Source organism: Thalassophryne amazonica, chromosome 20 (assembly GCF_902500255.1).
Source record: "Thalassophryne amazonica chromosome 20, fThaAma1.1, whole genome shotgun sequence".
Lineage (NCBI taxonomy): Eukaryota > Metazoa > Chordata > Actinopteri > Batrachoidiformes > Batrachoididae > Thalassophryne > Thalassophryne amazonica.
This window is the reverse complement of record NC_047122.1, coordinates 15,963,012-15,990,036: the sequence shown is the minus strand read 5'-3', so window position 1 is coordinate 15,990,036 and position 27,025 is coordinate 15,963,012. Positions and strand designations below refer to the sequence as shown.

The 27,025-nt window shown below is 41.5% G+C and overlaps 1 protein-coding gene across 2 annotated transcripts in view; it reads right to left on the bottom strand.

Annotated features, from left to right (window-relative positions):
* The window catches only part of eloa (elongin A), a 46,795-nt gene that overhangs the window by 18,539 nt on the left and 1,231 nt on the right, over positions 1-27,025 (bottom strand). For both annotated transcript variants that reach the window (XM_034160517.1, XM_034160518.1), the window contains exons 2-7: positions 19,163-19,219; positions 17,446-17,558; positions 11,983-12,524; positions 3,996-4,324; positions 3,238-3,349; positions 564-716 (exon numbers count right to left, since the gene is read on the bottom strand). In XM_034160517.1, coding sequence (XP_034016408.1) covers positions 564-716; positions 3,238-3,349; positions 3,996-4,324; positions 11,983-12,524; positions 17,446-17,558; positions 19,163-19,219 — 1,306 coding nt within the window. The remainder of the gene's footprint in view (positions 1-563; positions 717-3,237; positions 3,350-3,995; positions 4,325-11,982; positions 12,525-17,445; positions 17,559-19,162; positions 19,220-27,025) is intronic.

Sequence of the window (27,025 nt, the reverse complement as noted above, 5' to 3'; positions counted from 1 at the left end):
GTATGCACAAACTGTTACTTACAGTGGAGCAGATAATGGAATATTTACAGAGGAATCCTGCAAATTTATTAATCCCATTAGTTCAGATGCCATGTTGAAGACCAAAACAACCCAAGCAGCTCACAACATCAAGAGGCCTCAAATTTCCTGCCTGAAAAAGTTTATGCAGATCTGAACAAACACTGACCTCGGTGCCCTGGACAAACAGTGACATACTTACCACTGACAAGCAGCAACTCCTGTCTCCTGAAGGCTTTTACAAACTTCAGTTAAGTAATTTTGACCTTTGACCAAAATGACTGCTTGCATGACTCACTGCACACAGTGGTGCCCAGTAGCTGTGCCGTGGGGAAAAATGTAACATCTATGTGCAGTTACCTTTGACAAATAGGACTACTAGAAAACCAATTTTCAATCCCTAAAAACCAGGTGGGTGAAAATTTATAAACAATTTGCAAAACTTTCCTAATCTGTTGTAAAGGAGGAAATGGAGAACATCAACAGGCGCCACAACACGCTCCTGATCTGAACGCACAGTTACTACGTGCAACGGCTGCACTCACAGTCGATGTTGTTCTGCAGCACGCGGATGCACTGCTCATACAGTGTCATCATCCTGGGCAGATAGGAGGGCTTTGATCCCGAGTAGACCACCATCTTCGAGTTGAATCTCTTCCCTGTGAAACCAGCGTCCTCTTCATCATTGCAGACTGGACCTGAAAGCAGAGAAGAAAAAGGAACTGAAAATCTTGAAATGAAAATTCAGCCCAGAGCTACTGATCTACTCAACGTCTGATCAGCAGAAACTCACAACCTTCTCAAGCTCACATGTGAGGTGAATGATTAAAGCTGCAGTGTGAGGGCTTTAGTGTCATGGAGTGGTGTACCTGCAGATGTCATTATGATGCGCTGTCAATCTGTGCAGCAAAATGTGAAATACTGAGTACGTAAGTATGTGCCTTTTGGGTTACTGCACAAACACGGCGGTGCAACGTGGCAGTCTCCAAGAGGGGCTGCACTCCCATGTCAATATGAGAGTTATTCTAACTTTACAAAAACACACTGGTTTCTTGTTGCGTGTAATTAATAACACGACTGATTACCAATGTTATATTCAAACACCCCTAAAATCTGACAGTTTTGGATTTCATATGCAAATTTTATAAATGAGAAACTTCGTTGATGGGGAATCCTGTTGACAGACGGGTTTAGAACACACAACATGTCCTGGAACATGGGTTTAAGTGTCCCACTCCGGGTGGTTTGTTGCATGAGTCCCTGAGGCACACATCATGCATAATGTCCAGCAAAGGTTCTCCTCATTACGCATGCACATTTATGCAAAGACTCTCCTCATTAAGTATGCACATTTATGCAAAGATGACCCTCATTAGTGTGCACAGTTATGCAAATATTGCAGCAACTCTCCTGGGGCCTCTAGTACAAAGACTTGCGTGGATTTCCTACTGAAACATGGCACACGGTAAAACCCAGAAACTGTCGTATGCACAAAAATATCCAGATGTATCAAAGTGTGCATACGCAAGGATCCAAGCATGTTTCGTTTGTACATTCCAATCAACGTGGGACTGAGTGCACATGCAGACGTACCAAACTCTTCCCTTTCCACACCCCTATTTAAATATGCAAATTCATGTAAGTAGATGCTAGGATTCCCCTCTCAATCAGATCAGTCAACATGAACAAAGAAAAGAAATTATAACGAGTGTGAGCTACAGATGATGGAAATGATGTGGAGACACGCAGGGATAGTTTATTTGGTGCCCTGTTCAATGGAAAAAACATGAAATGGAAAAAGTTAGTGTGAGGCCGTAAATACTGTGGGGCTCAGAGCAGCGCACATTGAAAAAATAAAAATAAAAATGCGGCGCGCCACAGCCGATCGTGTATGACATTCACAACTTTACATACAGTGTTTATTGACAAAATACTCAACACAGGGAGAGAATTGGGGGCCTATTAAGAAGCTCTGTAGCTCTAGTTTCACCATCAAGAAAAAAATTTAACAACAACAACAAAAAACATATTTGAATGCACACGTGTAAATGTGCCCATGCTGGTTTTTCATTCGGAACAATTACATGAACAAACCACTTACTCACTAAGCAGCCACCCATCGCACACTGTGCCAGCCCCTAGCCTGCTCCCAACCCAATGCATTTACACATCACATATTGAAAATCCTGTTAAAACAAATTCATCATGTGATGACACCTTTGTAGCAATATGAGTGCAGTCAATAGCTCAGATTACCTTAGGGAAACTGGTCCTCACTGCAAATTGCGCTTTCATATTGGAATGTGATGTACCTGGATGACATTTGGAAGATTGCGTTCCACACAGCTGGCATGGCTCGCCTCAAGGTTGAAAGGCACACTCCTGATCAATCGGCCAGCTTCTGCTGGAATGGCCATGTTGCCAGGAAACCCAGCATGGTCAGCACTCGTGTGGGCACAGACAACCCCTGGCTCCTCGCTGTATATATATTTTTTTCTTCCGCCTCTGGGACAGCCACAGTTCTGTGCGCAACTCCCGAAACAGCGGCCTTGGTAAACAAAATCAGCTTATGAGCCAATTATCCTCACATTCCATGAATTCTCGCTCACCTTGGATTGCACCATTTGCAAGGTCTTCTAACGCTAATGCAGCCATTGTTAATGCCATTCTATGCATCACTTTGTGCATGCTTTTATATCCACCAATATAATTCCAAACACATGGTTGTGTTACTTGTTCATAAGTGTCTCTAATGTGCACATCACTCTGATGACTTCACGTTTTCACATTACTAAGTTTCCCAGCATCACCTCTACGTGTCAGCAGTGGAACAATAGCTGTAGAAACGTGCGTACACCAGCCCTGAATTTGGCGTGCTGCACCGCACATTTCCATGGTTATTTCACTTTTGTTTTTTGTGCGTACGCACGCTTTGTACATGAGGCCCCTGGATTCCATGGGTGGTAACCACGGCATGAACATCAGCCTCTCGTCACTCATTACAGGTGAGAGACGGTGATCCTCAAATCATCATGTTCTCCTCATTAGGATGCAGCTTAATTAGACTAATCAGCTCCTCTACTCATTCGTTCTGCTGCTCTGCAGCTACGATAATATCCTAAATGGCTTTAGAAGATGTGATTTTTTTGCTGTCCATTTGGTAGTCTTGTGACTCTTGTATGACTTTCAGGGTAATTTTGTGTTCAACGGCTGCATCACCTTTCCGTCTGTGTGGCGAGAGCGGTGTGAAGTCGATGGAGGGCAAAGGTCTGTAGTTGGGTTGAATGGCTGGCAGGGTGAGTTCAGGAAGCGTTGGAAGAGCCTCCACAACCTACAGACATCACCACAAGACGGACACGTATTTTTAGAAAAACCAGTTTGTGAAAACGTTAGAGAATTCAAATGAGTTAAAATGTCTTAGCAGAGCATTGTTTTGGATTTAATACACAGTAATGTCAAATTGATCTAACGAATCACTTAAGATGTTACGTCTTTAAAAAAAACTTTTGCAGAATTCATATCTAAAGAAGGACTTTAAACATGGTTTTAATTGAATTCTCTTTTTTTTAAACTTGAAATTCTGAATCAACATTTTACATGTTGGTGAAATTAACTAATGCAATTTAATTAGGCCGTTATTGTCATTTTATACTGGATACAATGAAATTGCACATGCCCCGAACGTAAAGAGTGAAAAGGTACGATATACAAATAGATAAATAAAAACACACCAATTTTTAACAAGCGTGTGTCAACTTTTGAGTTCTTCACAGAAATGAACAATAATAAATCTGTATGTATCAGTATGAGTTGTTTGGTTTATCATAACCAATATTTCCACTCATATTCAGAAATATCTTTTTTTTTTGGAGTAAATCAGTTGACATGCAATAAGTCAAAAGGAGAACTCAACCATGAACGGTAACAACATTATTCCACTGAGTTTGGACGACACAGACTCTGCAGCACATCTTTACCCGCTTGCGTTTTTTGGGCGTCGGGGCAGCAGCTGCAGGACTGGACCCTGAATGTGGTCTCTTGGTACTTTGAGTACCATTAGCTTTGCTTGATTTGAAGGAAGCAGAGGTGGAGGAGGAGGAGGAGGCAGCGACTGCAGGAGGAGGCGTCCGTGGATGATGGGACGGCCGAGACGACCGACTGTGTGATGACGACGACGGCGGCTTCTTCTTCTTTTTGACAGTTGTCGGTGCGTCATATGTGAGAAAAGACTCAAACGACATCGTTGGCGCCTCGAAGGAGTCGTCCTCATCCTTGGCAGGTGACTCCTTCGGTGCCCGTGTTCGTCCTGGTAACATGAAGGAAAAGTGAGACATTACAACTATTCACAGTGGAGTCATTTACAAACATCACGATTTTAGCCTGAAAGTTGATTCAGCTGCTCGAAAACAAAATGTTCAAACACACATGCAGTTTTTGCCGTTTTACACTAACATACAATATTTAGAAGTTTCAGCACATACAGTGTGTGTGTGTGTGTGTATGTGTGTGTGCGCGCGTGCACGTGTAGGTGTTTTTTTTGTCTTTTCATGTCAGCAGAGGTTCATTCATGGAAATAAGCTGAATTTACCGTTTCTGGAAAAAAAAAACAAAAAAAACACCATGACAGGATGTTATTTGTGGTTTTATCATTCACACAGAAAAAAAGACAAAAAAAAAAAAATCACTCTGCTGTTGCACAAGTAACATCAGAAACACCCCTCAGATGCTGGACACATTCATCAGTGAGTTAAAGGACTCGTCCCTTTCAATTTTTTAAAGCTAGTTTAGGGATAAAATGGATTTTCGTCAGCATGTTGACAATTTTGTTCTTATTCAAATAAAGAATTCACAATCTTATGATGCATTTACACATAATGACAGCACGTCACGAATGCCACGAAGTATACATTCTTGGCCGCTGATCACGAATGTGATCATTTGGGGCAGAGGCGTCAGGTGTCCTCAGGAACTGCTGCAACCTGTTACCACAGTCAAGAATAATGTTCCACGTTGTTGCGCGCTATCACACGTAACAGCGTATCGTTAAGATCTATCACGTTGTGAATGAGGCGAATTATCTCTATACACACACACACACACACACACACACACACACACACACACACACACACACACACACACACACACACACACACACACACACACACACACATTCAGCCAACTGTCAGCAGCTGAACAATTCAGATTGCTCCAGTTGTGTCTCAATAGCCACAGCAGAAGAACTTTGTGACTGCAGGCTTCGTTGGGCTCTGTGCCATGGAGTGGCGCAGAGAGGAAGAGGACACGGAGAGAGCCACATGTGTGGCTTCACGCAGCTCTCATCTCACTTGTTTTCCCACACGTCAGGCACATGCAGCAGGTGGAACACCTGCAGGAGCGCACTGAGGAGTACTGGAACGAGACTTTTAGCTGACGTGGCGTCACTGTCCTTCTTCAACATACTGCAGCAATGAAACTGAATGCGGTGCAGCGGGGTTTAATTGTAACGTGTCTTGCCTATGTGTAAATGCACCTTTATACAGTAGTGTTCAGAATAATAGTAGTGCTATGTGATGAAAAAGATTAATCCAGGTTTTGAGTATATTTCTTATTGTTACATGGGAAACAAGATACCAGTAGATTCAGTAGATTCTCACAAATCCAACAAGACCAAGCATTCATGATATGAATTTCATAGCCTTAAGAGTGTGCATATCATGAATGCTTGGTCTTGTTGGATTTGTGAGAATCTACTGGTACCTTGTTTCCCATGTAACAATAAGAAATATACTCAAAACCTGGATTAATCTTTTTAGTCACATAGCACTACTATTATTCTGAACACTACTGTATCATTGATATGATCAAAATTCACCTCATCTTGAAACAAGTTAGGATTTTGACTCACGCAGCTTAAAATACAGCGACAGAACACCACGTTTTGACATTAGAAAGTGTGTGTGTGTGTGTGTGTGTGTGTGTGTGTGTGTGTGTAGGGAGGGGAGCTTTCCCAAACGGCAAACTGTCAGTGTTAGCATTCCGTCACAATACACAATTGAATTATTGTGACCAAAACTGACAAAAAAAACAACAAAACAAAACAAAAAAAACAACCCAACAACAACAGATACATATCATAAAATCCTGTTCAGTGGGGCTGTTAAGCATAAGAATTGTGCACAAAATGAAAGAAGCATGAAACTTTCAGGATTTGCTCTTAATCAATCAATCAATCAATTTTTTTATATAGCGCCAAATCACAACAAACAGTTGCCCCAAGGCGCTTTATATTGTAAGGCAAGGCCATACAATAATTATGTAAAACCCCAACGGTCAAAATGACCCCCTGTGAGCAAGCACTTGGCTACAGTGGGAAGGAAAAACTCCCTTTTAACAGGAAGAAACCTCCAGCAGAACCAGGCTCAGGGAGGGGCAGTCTTCTGCTGGGACACTGGTTGGGGCTGAGGGAGACCAGGAAAAAGACATGCTGTGGAGGGCAGCAGAGATCGATCACTAATGATTAAATGCAGAGTGGTGCATACAGAGCAAAAAGAGAAAGAAACAGTGCATCACGGGAACCCCCCAGCAGTCTACGTCTATAGCAGCATAACTAAGGGATGGTTCAGGGTCACCTGATCCAGCCCTAACTATAAGCTTTAGCAAAAAGGAAAGTTTTAAGCCTAATCTTAAAAGTAGAGAGGGTGTCTGTCTCCCTGATCTGAATTGGGAGCTGGTTCCACAGGAGAGGAGCCCGAAAGCTGAAGGCTCTGCCTCCCATTCTACTCTTACAAACCCTAGGAACTACAAGTAAGCCTGCAGTCTGAGAGCGAAGCGCTCTATTTGGGTGATATGGTACTACGAGGTCCCTAAGATAAGATGGGACCTGATTATTCAAAACCTTATAAGTAAGAAGAAGAATTTTAAATTCTATTCTAGAATTAACAGGAAGCCAATGAAGAGAGGCCAATATGGGTGTGATATGCTCTCTCCTTCTAGTCCCCGTCAGTACTCTAGCTGCAACATTTTGAATTAACTGAAGGCTTTTTAGGGAACTTTTAGGACAACCTGATAATAATGAATTACAATAGTCCAGCCTAGAGGAAATAAATGCATGAATTAGTTTTTCAGCATCACTCTGAGACAAGACCTTTCTGATTTTAGAGATATTGCGTAAATGCAAAAAAGCAGTCCTACATATTTGTTTAATATGCGCTTTGAATGACATATCCTGATCAAAAATGACTCCAAGATTTCTCACAGTATTACTAGAGCTCAGGGTAATGCCATCCAGAGTAAGGATCTGGTTAGACACCATGTTTCTAAGATTTGTGGGGCCAAGTACAATAACTTCAGTTTTATCTGAGTTTAAAAGCAGGAAATTAGAGGTCATCCATGTCTTTATGTCTGTAAGACAATCCTGCAGTTTAGCTAATTGGTGTGTGTCCTCTGGCTTCATGGATAGATAAAGCTGGGTATCATCTGCGTAACAATGAAAATTTAAGCAATACCGTCTAATAATACTGCCTAAGGGAAGCATGTATAAAGTGAATAAAATTGGTCCTAGCACAAAACCTTGTGGAACTCCATAATTAACTTTAGTCTGTGAAGAAGATTCCCCATTTACATGAACAAATTGTAATCTATTAGACAAATATGATTCAAACCACCTTATGATAATGACATAAGCTTTGATTTAAGATGTGGAGGCGTTCGCAGTTTGACCCCTGGGGTCAGCTAGTGGTCATTGACCTCCAGGATATGAAATTTCTATGTATGAAATTAGAAATTGATGTGTCTTAGGATCGAAATGTGATGGAAATATGAACAAAATGTGTATTTCCATGTTTCTGAGCATGGGAAACTCATTTCTGATGAGTCCAATTGCCAATGAGGTCAAAAACTGTCACTCTTAGGGGTCAAAGGTCAAGGTTGCTTGAAAAGATCCCACATTGTGGTCAATCTAAATATATAATGTACAGCTTCTTTGTATTTTAGCAAACAATGCCATGTTATGCATCACCCAAACTTAAAATATAGTTTCTTGTTCATTTTCTTTCATTTAGTGCATTGTCCTTACAATATCTATGCTATCTGATCTAAATAATAGCCATAGTTTGGAGGTACAGACTTATTTTCCATACCATGCATCATACCATGCAGGTGAACATGCTCTACAAAATTTTCCACACACATTAGCTTGTCAGAAGCCACTGTTGGTTATGTTGAAACTGTATTAATTGATGGTGCTGCAGCTGTGCATATGCTCAAGCCAGGCACTGCTAAAACCTTTCAGGACTATGCTGACAGTGTTGTTATACCATACATGGTATCACAGTTGACAGGCACAAGACGCATCAACATTGTTTGGGATGTGTACCAATCAAATATCCTAAAAGCCACGACAAGACAGAAGAGAGGAAAGGGAACTCAGAGAAGAGTGGAACCAGGCACTCTGATGCCAAAGAACTGGAAAGATTTCTTGTCTGTGGAGGAAACCAAGCTGAGCTATTTCAATTTCTCTCTATTCAAGTGGTTAACACACCATTACATCTTGACAAAGAAGTGTATGCCACAAACAATAATACTGTCCTCTGTTCTCATGGGGGTTGTGACGTGAGTCTCCTGTGTCCACGCACTCATGAGGAAGCTGATACTCGTCTATTTCTTCATGTGGCAGATGCAGCTAACAAGGGAATCAAGAAAGTGATGGTGCGAACTGTTGATTCTGACGTGGTCATTTGGCAGTGGATGTCTTCAAGAAAGTCAGTCTGGGGGAAATGTGGATTGCCTTTGGAGTTGGTAGCAGTTTCTGTTATATAGACATTCACAAGGTGGTTGCTGCACTGGGTCCTTCCACTAGTTCTGCACTGCTAGCATTTCATTCTTTTACTGGCTGTGATACAACTTTTTCATTCTGTGGCCATGGTAAAAAGACTGCCTGGGATACATGGCATGTATATACAGAGGTTACAGAGGCTTTCCATGAAATGTTGCAGATGCCTCAAGAGTTGAGTGATCTTCCTTGTCTCAGCTTGAACGTTTTGTTGACAGAACGAGTGCATGCTCAGAAGTCAATGAGGCAAGAAAGAGGTCAAGACCACTGGAAAATACCCCCCCTACACAAGATGCTTTGAGATAACACATCAAAAGAGCAATGAACCAAGCTAACATATGGCACCTTGCCTTGGTTCCTCAACCACATTTGCCCAGTCCCTCAGACTGGGGATGGATTGACACCGATGTTGGTTGGCAGCCACTTTGGACAACCCTCCCTGAGGCATCACAGGCTTGCTATGAAGTTGTGCACTGTGATTGCAAAAAGGGCTGTGTTGGGCACTGTAAATGTAAAAAGGCAGCATTAAAATGCACAGCGCTGTGCACATGTTCTGGTGACTGCAGTGACTAAAACATTGTTCACTAGTTCTACTAGTTCACCCTTATGACTGTTTGATGTGATGTAAGCGCACGCGTTTGACTTGGTAGCTGGCCTTGGTCCTGGAATGACTGAAGCAGAGATCATAGAGAACGGTGTCCACTTCCACCACCTATGGATATAAGAGTAGAACCACAAGTGAAATGGAGGAGGAGGGGGAAGGATCATTTGCGGCGCCAGGGCACATGATGTGAGGATGAGCTGGCGGGTTTATATCTCCTGGATGATGGGAGACGGGTGAGTTGATGGCTGTCAATCATCCTACGGGCTCCTCCTGAACTATGTTTAGAAAACAACATTCATGATGACATGTTGTGGACACACCAAGTCGTAAACCCTTCTTATGAGTTCAAGTCTGTTGTTTCTGACGTGTTGAGGTTAGGCCTATATCTTTGTACATTTTTGTTGTATCCATGTTCATAGGTCTGTTCTTTTGCCTGGTTCATATTTACATGTAATTGTTTGTTAAAACACAAAGAAGCTGTACATTTTATATTTAGGTTGACCAAAATGTGGGGTCTTTTCAAGAAACCTTGACCTTTGACCCCAGAGAGTGACTGTTATTGACCTCTGGGGGTATTGGACATATTAAAAATTAGTTTTTCATGCTCAGAAACATGGAAATATACATTTAGTTTACATTTCAATCACATTTAGATCCTAAGACACATCAATGTCTAATTTAATACATAGAAATTTCATATCCTACAGGTCAATGACCTCTAGCTGACCCCAGGGGTCAAACTGCAAATGCTTCCACATCTTAAATCAAAGCTTATGTCATCAAGAGCAAACCCTGAAAGGTTCATGCTTCTTTCATTTTGTGCACAATTCTTATGATAATCAGAGCTTAACAGCCCCACTAGTTCAGGAGAACCTAAGAATCTGGACATATTTCACAGGAACATTTTGCTAGGTATCTGCTGGACAGGTCAGACGCACCTCCCACAGCTCAGACGGGTCAGAAACCCCTCAGATGGGTCTACTGTGTCAGTTGTTTATATAAAAATTTTATAATCTGATTTATCAGTTTTGTCAAAATGAGTCAGTGGATACACTTAAAGGTCTGGGGCCACTAAGCTTTTTAAGATTTAAGGCATATAAAGACTTTTCTTTGGAGCAACTAGAATTTTATTAATTAGCCCTTAAATAGAGGATTCATAATATGACATTACCAATACAATCAAAATTTGCGTTGTCTAGAATTTTTTTTATAAAAAGGTCCCCTCAAAGTAAATTTTCAAAAGAAAAGAGGGAGTTGAAGTACTTACAGCAGCAACGGTTGAGACCAATACAGTCGATGAGACAGAGATGTTTCTCAGACATAATGTACAAGCTAGCGAGAAATAAACACTTCTAATACTAAAAACCCTGTTTTTGTAACCAGGTAACACCTTTGAAGTAATTTACAAGGCATCTCATGGACATCAGCATGCATGCTACGTGCGCGCCCATCACCCGCGGTCAAACTGTAATTTCCAGTCTTTTCAAAAGCTCATGCATGCGCACACGCACGCCCTCCTGCAGACGGCATTAAAATGAAAAGAAGATATTTGTTATGGAACTCCCCCCATAAATACGATCTCTTCTTTAAAATAAGGTGTAATTTTACAAAACATTTCTAAAATAAACCGGCATCATAACACTTGGATTTCAGTAGAAACTAAATTTTTGCCAGTTTAGTGAAATTTGTGTGGCCCTATACTTGAAAGTTTTAAACACAGTCAAAAACTTTTAACCTCCTCTATGTTCTGCAAGAACACACTATATTTGCCATGCAAACGCCCCAAATTAAATACTTCATCAGCAATAATATAACCTGTAATTTTGTGATATACTACAGAAATAAAGATACTTTAAAATAAGTAGATTTCACTCACTCGTCATCTTCAACCGCTTACTCCAATTAAGCGGTCATGGAGCCTATCCCAGCAGTCATAGGGCGTATGACTGCGTGACACCCTGGACAGGACGCCAGTCTGTCGCAGGGCCACATATACACAAAGACATTCACACCCGCAAACACACCTACGGACAAGTTAAAGTTTCCAATCCATCTAACCTGTGTGTCTTTGGATGTGGGAGGAAGCCGGAGCACCCGGCGGGAACCCACACAGACACGGGGAGAACATACAAACTCCACACAGAAAGGCCATAGATGGGAATTGATCCAATGACCTTCTTGCTATGAAGCAACAGTGCTAACCACTGAGCCACCGTGCTGTCCCAGTAGATTTCAACACTAATTAAATTTGGCTAATTCTGTGAAAAGTAGAAGTGAACTACACCTGAAACAGGAATAAATGTTTAGTATGTTTCTGCATGAGGACATGAGTGTAATGATCATTAATCTACGTGAATCATCAGGATTTGGTGTCTTTAAGAGTCAGTTAAATTTATTTCACTGATGATTATTCAGTCGCATTTGGCTGCAGATTGTGGTTGAATTATTGTCTTTTTCTTTTCGGTTTTTTTTTTAAAAGTGTGTGTATCCCTGACACACAGCTAACTGCACACAGGAAAACACTCACTGTCGTCTCCTCCTCTCTTCTTCTCCTCCTCCTTGCGCTCGTGCGCGGTGGATTTCCGGATGTGCTTTGCAGGTTTGCATGCTGGACTCTGCCGTGCTTCTCTCTCCCTGTCGGGCTTCTTTCCTTCACCTCCTCCTCGATGACCGCCTGTCTGTGCATGACATTCTCTGTCTCTGTTCCGGCTGCTGTGGGAGGAGCCGTGATGGCGGTTTCTATCAGGCTGTCTGTCCGGTTTGGTGTGGGGGGTCACTTTGCGAGGAGGAGGAGGGGGGGTGATCTCAGGTGCAGGGCTCTCGTACCCTTCTGACTCGTAGCCCCCTTGCTGCGGCAGGCTGTAGTCCTCGTGCTGTGGGGGTGAGGGCAAGTAGTTGGTGTGGTAGTGACTCTCTTCCTCCTCCTGCTCCTCATCTTCCTTCATGTAGGGGGTTTCGTCCTCAGGGGAGGGCTCCCGGAGGTGTTTTTGCCCCCTTCCCACATGTTCCTTAGAAATGCGAGAGTGGGCGTGTGACTGCGGCACCTCCTTGACATTGCTGTTGCTGGGTCTGAGTCAAGAAGAGAGACAGTGGTGAGTAAAACCTACAGCGGTAAACACAACTGTTTCAAATGCGAGTATAAGAATGTTTGCTGCAGGTTTCTGCACAAACGTCACGCACTGACATGTTTTTGCAACAGCTGTGACTTTATACCCTCAATGGTACCCTTAAGGTTGTTGCACAGCCAGGACCAAAGATGCTGGAACCTGTGACCCAGTGTAGCAGACCAAACGGTAAAAATCGATCCGCCCTGCCTCCACTGCGTATGCGTCATCTTGGAGCTCTGCCCAGTCTCTTCACCCAAAGCGATCAAATGGATTAATGGGATTATTAACCATCAGATGATAAAGGTAAAACCTCTTAAAGAAACGAGGCGATACTCTGTGACGGTTTGAAATGACCGACACGCAGTGAACGCAACAGCTAGCAGCTCATGTAGCCGCTGTGTTCTGATCACTTCCTCCGTCTTTTATGATGAAATAATGCTGAATTTATGTGGAAATGATTGTTGTACAAAAGCTTCAGATACCTGTCACAGAGATAGATGATGCCTGGAGTGCAGTTTGAAGCAGAAAGGACATGATAAAGAACCGCGGCTAATGACGCATGCGCAGTGGAGGTATAGCGGACCGATTTTTAGGGGGACCGTTCGGTCTGTGACACCGACGTTCTGCTCAGTTGGTATTGTATTGGACCATTCTGGCAGGTTTCAGGCCGGGAGAGGCACAGCTTCATGTGTAGTGCTGAGGTCACCAGTAAGATCACCAGCTGTGCCTCACAGGAACATGCACCACACCCCTATACCGCCGTGAGCGAGCAATATGTGCAGGAAAGCAGGACTTCTTTAGAATGTCATCTCCAGTGCACATTGGTAAGATTTGCTGCCAAACGTGATGCAGCTGAGATCAGAGTCAACCCTTGTGAACCTGAAGCCACAAGCTGTGCAAAATATGGAGCGGTCCCTCTGTGCGGAGAGTGATTTGCTGCTTCAGTGAACAACTGCTGCTTTGGAGTGAAAATGAGTTCGTTAAGACATCTTGTGCTTCTAAGGACACAGAGTGACAGTCCCTTTGGAGGGTTTCTAGGCACACTCAAGGAAGAGAAGACCTTCATCTCATAAGGCACCAAAACAACTTGAGATCCCTAAACAGGACCTGCAGGATATAACTCTGGAGTGGAACGTCTGGACATCATCTCAGTGAAGCCTAACCCCCCACCCACATAAAAAAAAATCCAAGCTAACAGGCTGAGTGGATCGTGCTTCGTTTGTGCTGATTCGTGCCGTTAAAATTTTAATTTGTGCTGCTATAGTTTCTGAGATATTAAAGATTATTTTTTAGATCATTCGGAGGTCATCATCCCCCCAGCTTGCGCCAAAAATCAACCAGACTGGTCTGTTTTTTTTAGTGCTTTGTTTGTGGCGTTAAACTTTTCATTTGTGCTGCTGTGGTTTCTGAGATATTACGAGTTTTATTTGTGCGCAATGACATTATTATCCCCCAGACTGCTCCAAAATAAAATGTACACACGCCCCTACTGGCAAGCACACAGTGCAGGAAGCCGAGCGGGCTCTCGCGCTACCGCCATCCCTGCTGCTTTCAAGTAAAGTCGGAAAATTATGTGATCCTCTATAAATAAAACTCATGGGTTGGATTGGATTAAATGTCTTAAACTAAGAAAAAAATTAACCCCTCATACAGTCGTCATTGAGGAGAAAACTATCTATAGAGACCAAAACTGATTTCTGAACCAGGCTGTAAACATAGTTATTTCTGTTCTACAGCTGGACATTTTAACATGGATATCAATGGGAATGTACTCCGTTTTGGACCCAGCCTCAAGAGGCCAGTCAAGGAATTACATTTCTGTGTTGGGGTCAAAATACATCCTTGAGTGTGGTAGCTTGGTCCAGAGAAACACAGTACATGGACAAAATGTGATAGCTGATGTTCCCTCACAGTGTCAGTGATCCTCCTCATCTGAGTCTCACTAAGTAACCGCATGTGTGACACAAAGTCATTCCACCAGAACCCAGGTGAACAAAAGGCTCCTGACTTATTTGCCCTTTCAGCTATCTATTTTATAAACACTACCCAATCTACTTGTAGAACCCATGGTTCCCCACAGACAACACGCTAGTCATGCTTTATTTCTTATGGACAGACTGTGGACTATGGACTGTGTTTTCTCCTTTATTATACTTATGGTCTCTTAGTTTGTCAGTCGATGCACTTACGTCATCAGAGTTGGACTTGAGTGAGAGCGGGCATCCCCTCCTTGAGGGGAGGTGAAGAAGGAAACATGAAAATGACAAATAAGGAAACTGACTGAGTTTTGGGTGTGTCTGAAAATGACTGGCGCTGGTAGCCTGAACTTGCAATGCTCACATGTTAAACTTGCTTCAGTCGTCTGTGGTCATCTAACATTTGAGCTACTTCAGTTTTTCTTGCTAAAACACAACTGAAGTAACCAGAAGTGTGGTATGGAACATGTGAAATTGTCATAAGCAGTCCTCCAGGAAAAAAAAAGTTAAAAAAAAACAAAAAAAAAAAAAACAGAAGGAAAATAATTTGTGATCTTTGTAAGCAAGTCTGACTTCCTTTTGTGTTGTTGACAGTCCACAGCAAAGTCCACAGCTCAGACTTCAGGCTGGTCGTGTGTCTCTCCCACTGTTTTTACAGTTTCCTCCTGCACTGCGGTGGCTCTACGTCGCTCTGCATTTATTATTGTCATGGGGTGCAAAGGGAAGAATCCTGCCAATCCTGTTGGGAAAGTGTAGTGACACGGACCCACAACAGGGGGCGTAAATGAACGGACAATAGAGGGAGTTAAATTAGAACACTTTACTGTTGTGAATGTCACAACCACACACAGCAGATTACAGAATAAATACAAGTCAATGAATGAAGGTGTCGTGTGGGCAGGCTCGACGATAGGAGACGCCCGTCTGGAGATGAACCGGAACCACACGATTTCCACTGCCACCGAACCCGAAGGATACTGGAGCCGCCAAGTCCCGAAGTCCCCAGGTGGCCACCGTCTCAGCGTGTCGGATCCGGTACTGCTGGAGGAGAACAAAGACAGTCAAGTGTGGGTGTCTGTACACCCCGTAACAATAATGGTGGGAATTCCACCTCCACCTTTAACACACACTCGTGCAGCGTCTGTTTAACCACTTATCTGACGAGACGAAGGACGAAACAGTCGCGACCCACGCCGGTCCTCTGGTTGACAGCTGCAACACAATAGCTCTTGAAATCACTGAATGCTGGCAGAGAAAGTTACCTCTCACAGAAGTCGATATCTCGGCGATGTGGTGGAGGTGTCATCCTGCTTTTATCCCGGGTGAGATGCAGATGATCGGTGACAGCTGTCATAGTTGATGAGTGACAGCTGTCACCTCGGCTGTTCCTGTAGGCGGCAGCGCCCTCTCGTGCCTGAAGCCCACACTTCAGGCAGGGCGCCCTCTGGTGGTGGGCCAGCAGTACCTCCTCTTCTGGCGGCCCACACAACAAATCCTAGAAGTTTGGCCACTGGCTTAGTGGGGTGCTCACCGCTGCCAATCCAGTATTTGATTCGGTCGTAGTTGAAGCTGACAAGTTTGTTGTTGTAGATGTTAGGGAGTGGGTCAAAGGTACCCAGTTCTAAATATTTTCCTTCTCTTACCCTTTTGTTGTATGCTGTCACAATATGATAAAAGGGCCAGTTAGCTTGTTTGTGGCCTGCAAGAGCCAATTGGATGACAACGTAACCTCCATGGTACTTCTGTAGGAGCGATGAAAGATAAACCATGACACTCTCTGTTGAATACTCAGGTGATACTGAATGAAGGAACAAAACCTTCCCAAACGTATCGTTTGACGTTCTTTGCTGGTAAGGTGTTGCTTTACAATGAGGAAAATAAGTATTTGAACACCCTGCGATTTTGCAAGTTCTCCCACTTAGAAATCATGGAGGGGTCTGAAATTTTCATCTTAGGTGCATGTCCACTGTGAGAGACATAATCAAAAAAAAAAAAAAAAAAAATCTGGAAATCACAACGTATGATTTTTTTTTTTAAATAATTTATTTGTATGTTACTGCTGCAAATAAGTATTTGAACACCTACCAACCAGCAAGAATTCTGGCTCACACAGACCTGTTAATTTTTCTTTAAGAAGCCCTCTTATTCTGCACTCTTTACCTGTATTAACTGCACCTGTTTGAACTTGTTACCTGTATAAAAGACACCTGTTCACATACTCAATCAATCACACTCCAACCTGTCCACCATAACCAAGACCAAAGAGCTGTCTAAGGACACCAGGGACAAAACTGTAGACCTGCACAAGGCTGAGATGGACTACAGGACAACAGGCAAGCAGCTTGGTAGAAGACAACAACTGTTATGATTATTTATTAGAAAGTGGAAGAAACACAAGATGACTGTCAATCTCCTTCGGTCTGGGATTCCATGCAAGATCTCACTTTGTGGGGTAAGGATGATTCTGAGAAAGCTCAGAGCTACACAGGAGGACCTGGTCAATGACCTAAAGAGAGCTGGGACCACAGTCACAAAGATTACATTAGTAACACATGATGCTGTCATGGTTTAAAATCCTGCAGGGCAGCAAGGTCCCCCTGCTCAAGCCAGCACATGTCCAGGCCCGTTTGATGTTCACCAGTGACCATCTGGATGATCCAGAGGAGGCATGGGAGAAGGTCATGTGGTCAGATGAGTTCACTGGTTAATGGTTTACGGCTACTAAATAATTGTGTTGTTTGTCTAATTGATTAATCTGAAGCACAATTGATGAGTTTCATCTGCCCATTTAAGCACGTTATATTCCTGAAGTGAAATGTTGCTGCCGTGTGTGATGTTTACATTTCTGACAGTGAACCCGCACAGACTGCACGGTTCTTCGGTACTATTTGGCGTGTCTGAACGTACCTGTCCACAGACTGAGGAACCAGTTTCTTCCACTTGGCTACAAGGCTTTTTGCCACCTCTCCGGCAACTTCATGTTTCCTAAAAGAGTTCACAGTCTTCCCGACTCCAGTTTCCTGCACGACAAGAAAATGAAATGAATACACAGACTTCACCAGCACAAGAAATCCTGTGTGATTTTAACACGTCAGGTATTCAGAATGCACCAAACTGAATTTTTTACTCCTGAAACTTGAACCCGCATACTGACCGATATCAAGTCTCAATCCAATACTTGTTAAAAATCTACTCCTAACCTGTATATCTTGAGATTTGTGAACCAAGTCTTCACTAACATGAGTAAAGTTTAAGGTGCTGAAGATTACATCAGCAGCAGAAACACAAAAAACTGCATTTAATTTGTGATTTTGTTGCTTCTGGGTGATGCACGGTCTCAACGCTACTGTTGATTTTTATGTAACCTTCAACTTCAGACGTAAACCAACTGGACAGAAATGCAGATGATCGCCTTAAACCATGAACAACAACTACAAGACTCCACCACAGTGCAAAACGCAGCATTCATTGGGTCTGACACTTGACATGGTCTGACATGGTTTCATTAATCTCAGGAGATTTTTTTTTAGGACTTTCTGTAATTTATTATTAAATAATGCTGAACTTATATGGAAATGATTGTTGTACAGAAGCTTCAGAGATCTGTCGTGGAGACAGATGATGACTGGAGTACAGTTTTTTTTTTTGTAATTCAAATATTTATTGAAGTTTTACATTTTATAACAACTTATAACAACTTTAATGAAACAATGAACAGACAAACCACACACACACACACACACACACACACAAAAAAAATAAAAAACAAAATAAAATAGTAAAAATAAATAAAGTAAAAAGTGAGGTTTCGTGCAGATATTTGCATTTAACAAAGCGGTACAATTTAAGTTGTGGATATGTAGGTGCAAAAATTATCCCATTGTTCCAGTCTGGCTTCATTTTTACATTTAGCCAATCTTCCCAACATCTTTTCACAGGCAACATTTTCAACCATTTTTTCTTTCCACATTGTAAGCGTTGGGCTACGAGAGTCTTTCCAAAATTTTAGAATAAGGCGGGCACATGTCACAAATGCAGTGTTTAGCACAACAAATGTATGTCTGTCTAGCAGTGGAACTTCTTTTCGACTGGAGTGCAGTTTTAAATGGAAATGAGGCGATAATCGGCCAACGCTGCTGTCTTCTTCGTTTTAGCAAACTGACTTCCATGTCAGAGGGCTGTCATTCAAGCCTCGCTCTACAGAAACGACCAATCACAGCAGAGCTAGTACCTTGTTCCTTCCCCCACGTTTGCAGTGAGACAACAGAAATCCACTGCAGCATGAGCAGAAATCAACTTCAAGAGGGCGGGGTCATGCTGGTTTTCACTCGCAGCACCTTTTCCTCCCTCGAGGAGCAGTTTCCTCTGAGTGCACACGCAGAAATAATTTACGCGTGCGCAGTTAATATCTATGCGTGTGAAATAATATAATACACCCATATGCATTTTTTACACAAGAGTGGTTATGGCACCGATCTGACGCCACAGTAGCTCCTCTGTACAGTAATGGTGCCTTGTTCAAGAACATGTTACAGCAGGTGGTCAAAAGTCATATCTCAGGAGTGACTCTGCTCGTTTGGAACACCATGTAGAACATGTGAATGATGCGTCGGTAAATCTTTACCACCAGGATGTCCACGGTCATCGGAAGCTCTCCGAGTCTTCTGAGAGCCTTCAGCAACTGAAACAAGCAAAAAAAAAAAAAAAAAGTTTTGATGAACAACGAAACCTTCATAAAATTCCTGCATCGATTCGGTCCATCACATCATCTGATTAGTTTGGTTTTTAATAATTATTAATTTCGGTTATTAACTTTTTTCTCTATGCTGATGTTTTTAGCTTTACTTTTGTTAACTACCAGTATTACTGAAAAGCTAATAACCCTGGACATTGTTTACCATCTTCACCTGATAAAGCTTCTAAATGTATTTGTATGAACAAAATTTAGACTGTGAGTGCAAAAAAGTGGCATTTATCAAATCATGCACTTATCACACAATCTGCTTTAATAAACCAGATGCAACTGAAGACAACAAAGCATACAAAAGATTAAAACAAACAAGCAAGAGCAAAGATTTCTGACATATGCCAATCCGGATCCAGATCACCGTCAAAATTCAGTGGAGTCTTCCAGGCCCTGATATCTATGTGTGGTGGAAATTTAGCGAGAATCAGTGAAGTAGTTTTGACATAATCCTCCAGAATCCAGATTCGGATCCAGATCACTTCCAAAAATTCATGGAGTCTTCCATGGCCTAATATGTATCCATGGTGAAAATTTGGTGAGAATCCATGAAGTAGTTTTGAAGTAATCCTTCAAAGCCTATATAAAGTGAAACTTGATCCAGAATCCAGATCTGGATCACCTACAAAATTTAATGGAGTCTTCCATGGCCAAATATGCATCTGTAATGAAACTTTCATCAAACTCTGTGCAGTAGTTTTGACATAATCCTGCTAAAAGTCAAACAGACAGACAAATAAATAAATGCAGATGATTTTATTACGCACTTGGGGGATGTAAAAAACCCAAAACAAAACAGAAATACAAGTTTTTATCATCAATCAGAAGTTTAACAAGAATTTTTTTTTTTTAAATCTCAACAACGACTTGACAATTAAGAGAAAAAAAATCCCATGTTAGCAGCTGTGGTAAATTCCCATTTTAGCAGTAAATGATAATAGTAGTAAAATACACAAAGTACGTATAAAAGTTTGAAAAAGTATGATTCGCCAGCAGTTCCTTGTGTTTCAGGACAAGTGATGAACGAGCACAAGTTTTACACCAGATGCCCTTCCTGAGGCAACTCTACATTAGAACATGGAGAACAGCAGTGATGGTCTCGAACCAGAAACCTTCCACATTGGAAACAAGCGCACTAACTACATGGCCGCCACAGGTCTCTACCTCAATGGCAGCAGAAATGTTGCCTTTTATCTGCTATGACTAAGACATGTATGTTGGCTTCTACCTCTGGGTAGATCTGTGGAGCAGGTGGTCCTGGCACCACAGGAAACAGGTTACAAACCAAATGGCTCTGGTTCAATTCCAGATGTGTGCTTCAGGCTACCTGTCTGCGTCCTTGGACAAGACACTAGTGATCAATCAATATAGGTTTTTCAATTGGTGATACCGATATTTTGAGACTACACAGTTTTCCTCCTACTTCATTCACCTTCTCTCCAGAGCATACCTCCACCTCTCCAGGCTTGTCCCAACCTGCTCCCTATTCTGACTTAGAGCTATAACAAATATCCAATTAATCAATGATTACTTGTCTATTAAATTAACCATCAAGTTTTTCATAATGGATTAATTATTTTGAATAATTCTTTTAAATCCAAATTCTCTGACTTCAGCTTCTTAAATGTGAATATTTTCCAGTTTCATAAATAATTTCTTTACTCCTCTCAGACAATACTCCGGTTGTCTTTGGGTTATGGACAAAAGACATTTAAGGATCTCTTCCTGGCTTTCAGGAGACACTGACATTTTTCATCATTTTCTGACATTGTGGACCAAATAACTAATCAGTTAATCAAAACAATATTTGTTTATTCTGAAAATAATCCATAGTTGCAGAAATGGTTACATTGTGACCTCAGAGTTTACAATAAAATTTGCAAACATCACAGTAAATGAAACCTGCTCGGTTGATACATTTTGGCTTCAAAGTTTCTTGTACAGTAATTATAACTTAGTTTCTCATATGACTTAATAGTTCAGCTTTATTTTCACGTCTCCTAACAATGACTTACAGTGCATCCAGAAAGTATTCACTTTTTCCACATTTTGTTATTTTACAGTCTTATTCCAAAATTGAGTAAATTCATTTTCCCCCTCAAAATTCTACTCAGAGAACCCCATAATGACAACATGATTTTTTTTTTTTTTTTTTTTGCAAATTTATTTTTAAAAAAACCCTAAGAAATCACATGTACATACGTTTGCTCAATACTTTCTTCATGCTCCTTTGGCAATAATTGCAGCCTTGCGCCTTCTTGAATATGATGCCACGAGCCTGGTGCATCTCTCTTTGGGCAGTTTTGTCCATTCCTCTTTGCAGCACCTCTCAAGCTCCATCAGGTTGGATGGGGAGCATTGGTGCACAGCCACTTTCAGATCTCTCCAGAGATGTTCAATCAGATTCAGGTCTGGGCTCTGGATGGGCCACTCAAGGACATTCATAGAGTTGTCCTGAACCTTCTGGAAGGTTCTCCTCTTTCCACAGAGGAATACTGGAACTCTGACAGAGTGAACACCGGGTTCTTTGTCATCTCCCTGACTATGGCCCTTCTCCCCCAATCACTCAGTTTAGACGTGCGGCCAGCTCTTAGAAGAGTCCTGGTGGATTATAACTTCTTCCATTTATGGATGATGGAGGCCGCTGTGCTCATTGGGACCTTCAAAGGAGCAGAAATGTTTCTGTACCCTTCCCCAGATTTGTCCCTCGAGACAACCCTGTCTCAGAGGTCTACAGACAATTCCTTTGACTTCATGCTTGGTTTGTGCTCTGACATGTATGTCAACAGTGGGACCTTACATGTAGTCAGATGTGTGTCTTTCCAAATCATGTCCAATCAACAGAATTTATGGATGAATCAAGGATGATCAGTGGAAATGATGCACTTGAGCTCAATTATGAGCTTCATGGCAAAGCTTGTGAATACTTACGTGCATGTGATTTCTTAATTTTTATTTTTTTAATAAATGTGCAAAAATCTCAAAAAAGCTTTTCACATTGTCATTATGGGATACTGTGTGCAGATGTCTGAGGTAAAAAATTAAATTAATCCATTTTGGAATAAGGCTGTAACATAACAAAATGTGGAAAAAATGAAGCACTGCATCTCATGATAATAAGATGGCATCTTATATGTATCAGTAAGAATCTCAAAATTATGACATTATCTCAAAAGTGTGTTCAGTGCTTTCAGATTACTTCTGTTGTGATTTGATGTAATATTATACATTGATGTGAATTAATTATATAATATGTAATGATGACAGTATGTCTCAGTTTTGACTCAGTGTTTTGAAATGAACACAAAAGGTTTTCGTGACATAGTACCTCATACCTGTGAATTACTAACTCAGAATTAGAAAGTATATGTCTGCAACCGATGTCATTTGAAGGGACGTGTCTCAATCTTTGTGTGTTTCTTTACAAACTGGAAGAGATTTCGAATCACATCCAGAGCTGGGGCCTTGTCATACCTTGACGATTTAGCTAACGTATGCTGACATCCCGGTTTCCAAAGAGCAGTCCGGGTTGGTACTGCACGGCAGAACAGTTAAGTCTGGCTCAGTTTGAGTTTCCACTGCCAGCAGAACCCTTTTGTTTGGCAGGTGGTGCATGTAAATATTGACAAGCACCTCACTGAGTACACGTACACTGTTGCACAACCTCAGCCCATCCACACGAATGCCAAACAGAGTAATTTAACTTTTTTTTTTATTATTATTATTTTTGTCTTGGTGGATCATAGGATTTATTTTCATCGCAGGAAGAATCGACTGATGCCTGTGATAAATACTGACATGAATGAATGAGGACCTGTGACTCTTTCAACTTAAGTTAATTTTCTTGCTGTGGAACAAAACGCCGGTGTTATCTGGTTTAGGCTGAAAACACAAAGGGACGTCTTTTCTTCTGCAATGACAGGGAAATATTTTCAGATGTTTTTCAAAATCAAGACGCTTTATGTGGATACATTTTTGTCAGGCTGTGATGATGGATCCGACTGAAACAAACAGGTAAGCTTAAGACTATATTTACTCTGTGTGTGAATGGTTTTTTAATATTTGTAACAGTCTGAAATATTCAGATGAGGACTGTAGCTCAGTTGTTGAGCCAATCAATGGACAGCTTTAACGGATGCATTTTGACTTACAAGTAAATTACAAGAAAAGTGTCAACAATTGCATAATTTACCTATAACTTATGGCTCGTGTATGCGGGACCTATCAGCTATAAGCTGGCATGCATCAAAAATATTGTGCATGCCCAAAATTTTTTGACATACTCACTGTATTATGACCTATATCAGTGTGCTTCAACGTGCTCTTAACTTACACAAACCTTACCCATAACTTATTAGACGTATACCAGAGTTTTTAATACGGTCGGCATACTCTGGCTAAATTGTCAAGGTGTGACAGGGGTGTTACCTTAAATATGAAACAACTCTGCCATGACTCAAGCACAAGCTCACCATAAACTTTTGTTGAAACACTGACTTTCATGTGCATGGTTAAACAAACCAACAAACAAACAGGCAATGGTGTAACTGCTGCTACACTCATCTATAGTTGCTACAAAAATGCTGGAGCTCTGACAGAGTGACCATCAGGTTTTTAGTCTCCTCCCTGCCGGGTGCGACAATTTACCCAAACTGATTCCAACTACGGACCCAAACTGACCCAAATCTGACTAAATGAAGTACTTTTATTTATTTTTGGAAACGCGCTCCGTTCTCAAAACGGTACATTAACAGACAGTGCTCTCTCTCCCTCCCTCTGTCTCGCTGCCTCTTCAGAATGCAGAAACAATAAACAAAGGATGTTAAAGTGCGTTTGTGAGTACTGGCAATTTTTTTGGGTGGGGGGGGACATACAACGGACTCTGAACGGACTTTGATCTCTGATGTTACGAGCCCTGGCAGCAGTGCGTCCCGCTGTACGTCTGCAAAGGCGAGTGCCGTTTGCTTTTAATGTACTGTTTTGCGAACGGGGCGCATTTCCGAAAATAAATAAAAGTACTTCATTTAGTCATATTTGGGTCAGTTTGGGTCAGTTTGAGTCCGTCGTTGGAGTCAGTTTGGGTCAGTCTGGGTAGTTTGGGTCCGTCGTTGGAGTCAGTTTGGGTAAATTGTCGAACCCTCCCTTGACTATGATTTATTTCTCGTACTTGTGAGACAATGACTACGTTTCCATGCAGCCAATAACCCTTTCATAACCGAAATATTAGCAATAACCCGGTTGCGCACGACCATGTAAACACCCGCAAAACCCGAATATGCTCATATTCCGGTTTTTAAAAACCCAAATATGACCCCTGGGTTTCTCCTTTTCTAACCCGAATATCAGGTCATATAAACGCGCATTGGAATATCCCCATAGAAAGGAACATTATTTTGTGTTCTGCGCATGTCCTATCTGCAAGGAATCTTGGTCTTTTGAATATGGAAACTACTTGTATGCGGCATCGCAACCCACTGGACACCACAGAAGCAGAGGTAAACAAGCATGGGGAAATCCAGACGCGGCAGCACAGCACCACACTTTTGGAGCGAGGAGGAAACCGAGTACTTCATTAGTATCGTGAGAGACATGAATATAATGTCTTTTAATGACGGTAGAAAGTACCAAGATAGTGACATTTACAAGAAGGTAGCCGAAATGTTACGCGAAGCAGGATTAGCACGAAAGCCAGACCAAATCAAGCACCGGTGGAAGACGTGCATCACTGTTTAGATGGGGATATTCCAAATGATACCAATGACCATGTATACAGGAGTAACCCTGTCTGCTTAAGCATGTAAACAGGTTATTCCTAATGACTCAGAAACCGGAATATTGACCTTACCCCGAATATTAACGGCATGTAAACATAGCCACTGTCAGCTTTTGAAACATCATCCTGACTAATGATGAGAAATTGAAGTGATCACACACACATATATATATATATATATATATATATATATATATGTGTGTGTGTGTGTGTGTGTGCGTGCGTGCGTGCGTGCGTGAGATCACTTCACTGACTGGCCATACATCCTGAGACCTGACGTCGTGGATTAAAGTTACCAAAAAGACACTCACCCCTTATTTTCACTCCTTCGGAGTGATTATTTTTCATTTTAGAAAAAAAGAATGACGATTATTTACACAAGCTTTGTATCAGCACAACAAAGATCCATCAGGACGCAAAAATCGCACAAAGGCCAGTTCGCACGTCATGAGTCATTTTGATTTTAAAGACTGAATCTCATACGATGACCTTTTAATCAGGTTTTAAACTGCAAAGCGCTTAATGTCAGCATTGTAACGTTATGTTAGCTGGAAGCTAACGGTTGTTTGTGGCCCGTACGAGAATAAAGGCAGATGTGTTTCTGTCTTTTCAATTATCAACAGACCGTCTGTGTGGTGACATTAAAGCACACCGACAAATATTTGTATTACTTGAGAAAAACAGCTGAAAAAAGGCGAGAAACAAGTTAAAACTCCGAAGCCTTCGCGACGTTCGACATGCTGCTTTCAATGACTGTCGGAAATGTGCAAATTTAGAGCTCACACACTGTGATTTACACATTTTTTAATTTTCTGTCTTTTATAACTATATATGTATGTAATTTACACCTATCTACATTTATTAACACCACATTCTAATTGCTACTATTAGTTTGTTCTAATCATTTTTCATCTTTTTAAAGCATTTTATTTCCAGATTGTTTACCCTTATATGATTTTATGACCCACGGTGGAAATAAGCATTTAAACTTTTGTTATCCAAGTATTTTAATGTGCACTGTATATTTTTGTATTCTGTACATTATTTTACTACATAAATTCAATCAATCAAACTGTATATACATTACTGCAACAAACAAAACTGTTAAATATCTAACATTAGGAAATATAAATGAACACATGAGGTCAGGGGTGGCGGCCAAGTGGTTAGTGCAGTTGGTTTCAGTGTTCCCAGCTCGAACCCCACCCCTGCCACATTTCTCCATGCAATGTGGAATTGCTTCAGGAAGCGCATCCGGTGTAAAACTTGTGCCAAATCAACATGCAGACCCACCTCGGATTTGCTGTGGCAACCCCGAGTGCAAAACAAGGGAGCAGCTGAAGGGACTTACTACAAAATATAAATATGGCAAATGTGCAGCTTTAAAATATACTAGCGTGTTTTCTGTGGGGATCCATGGGCTCTAGACTGGGTAGTGTTTATAAAATAAGAAGCTGACATTTTTCAAAGGTGGTAAAAAAAATTATGCAAAGTTTCTATCATGATTTTAACTGAAAGTGCAGGAAGTTTGAATGAGAAAATTTTGTGAATAATTGTATTTATTATTTGGCACAATTTGATGATGATGTGTTTTCCACCTGGCAATGTTGACATATGTCATTTGTTCAGAGCTTGTCTGGTTACCAAGGACTGATTAATGGTGATATGAAGATCCATTGTTCACTCTTTTTAAAAATGTCTTCAAAAATATTTGTCCTGTCAACTTTCCGTTTTCATGATGTTCATCCTTGACCCAAAATACATAAGCATACCAAATGGCAAATGTCAGGTCTCCCCGGGTTCTCCATGATTGAAGATATATACACACACACAGGCATGTGCATGTGCGCGCACACATACACAAAGGCCACTTCTCTTTTAATATATAGATTTCCTTTAGGTGATAAGACCATGTATCTCCTGCAAATTCTAAGAAAATTGGTTTCATTTAATGAGGTTTTTGTTTGACA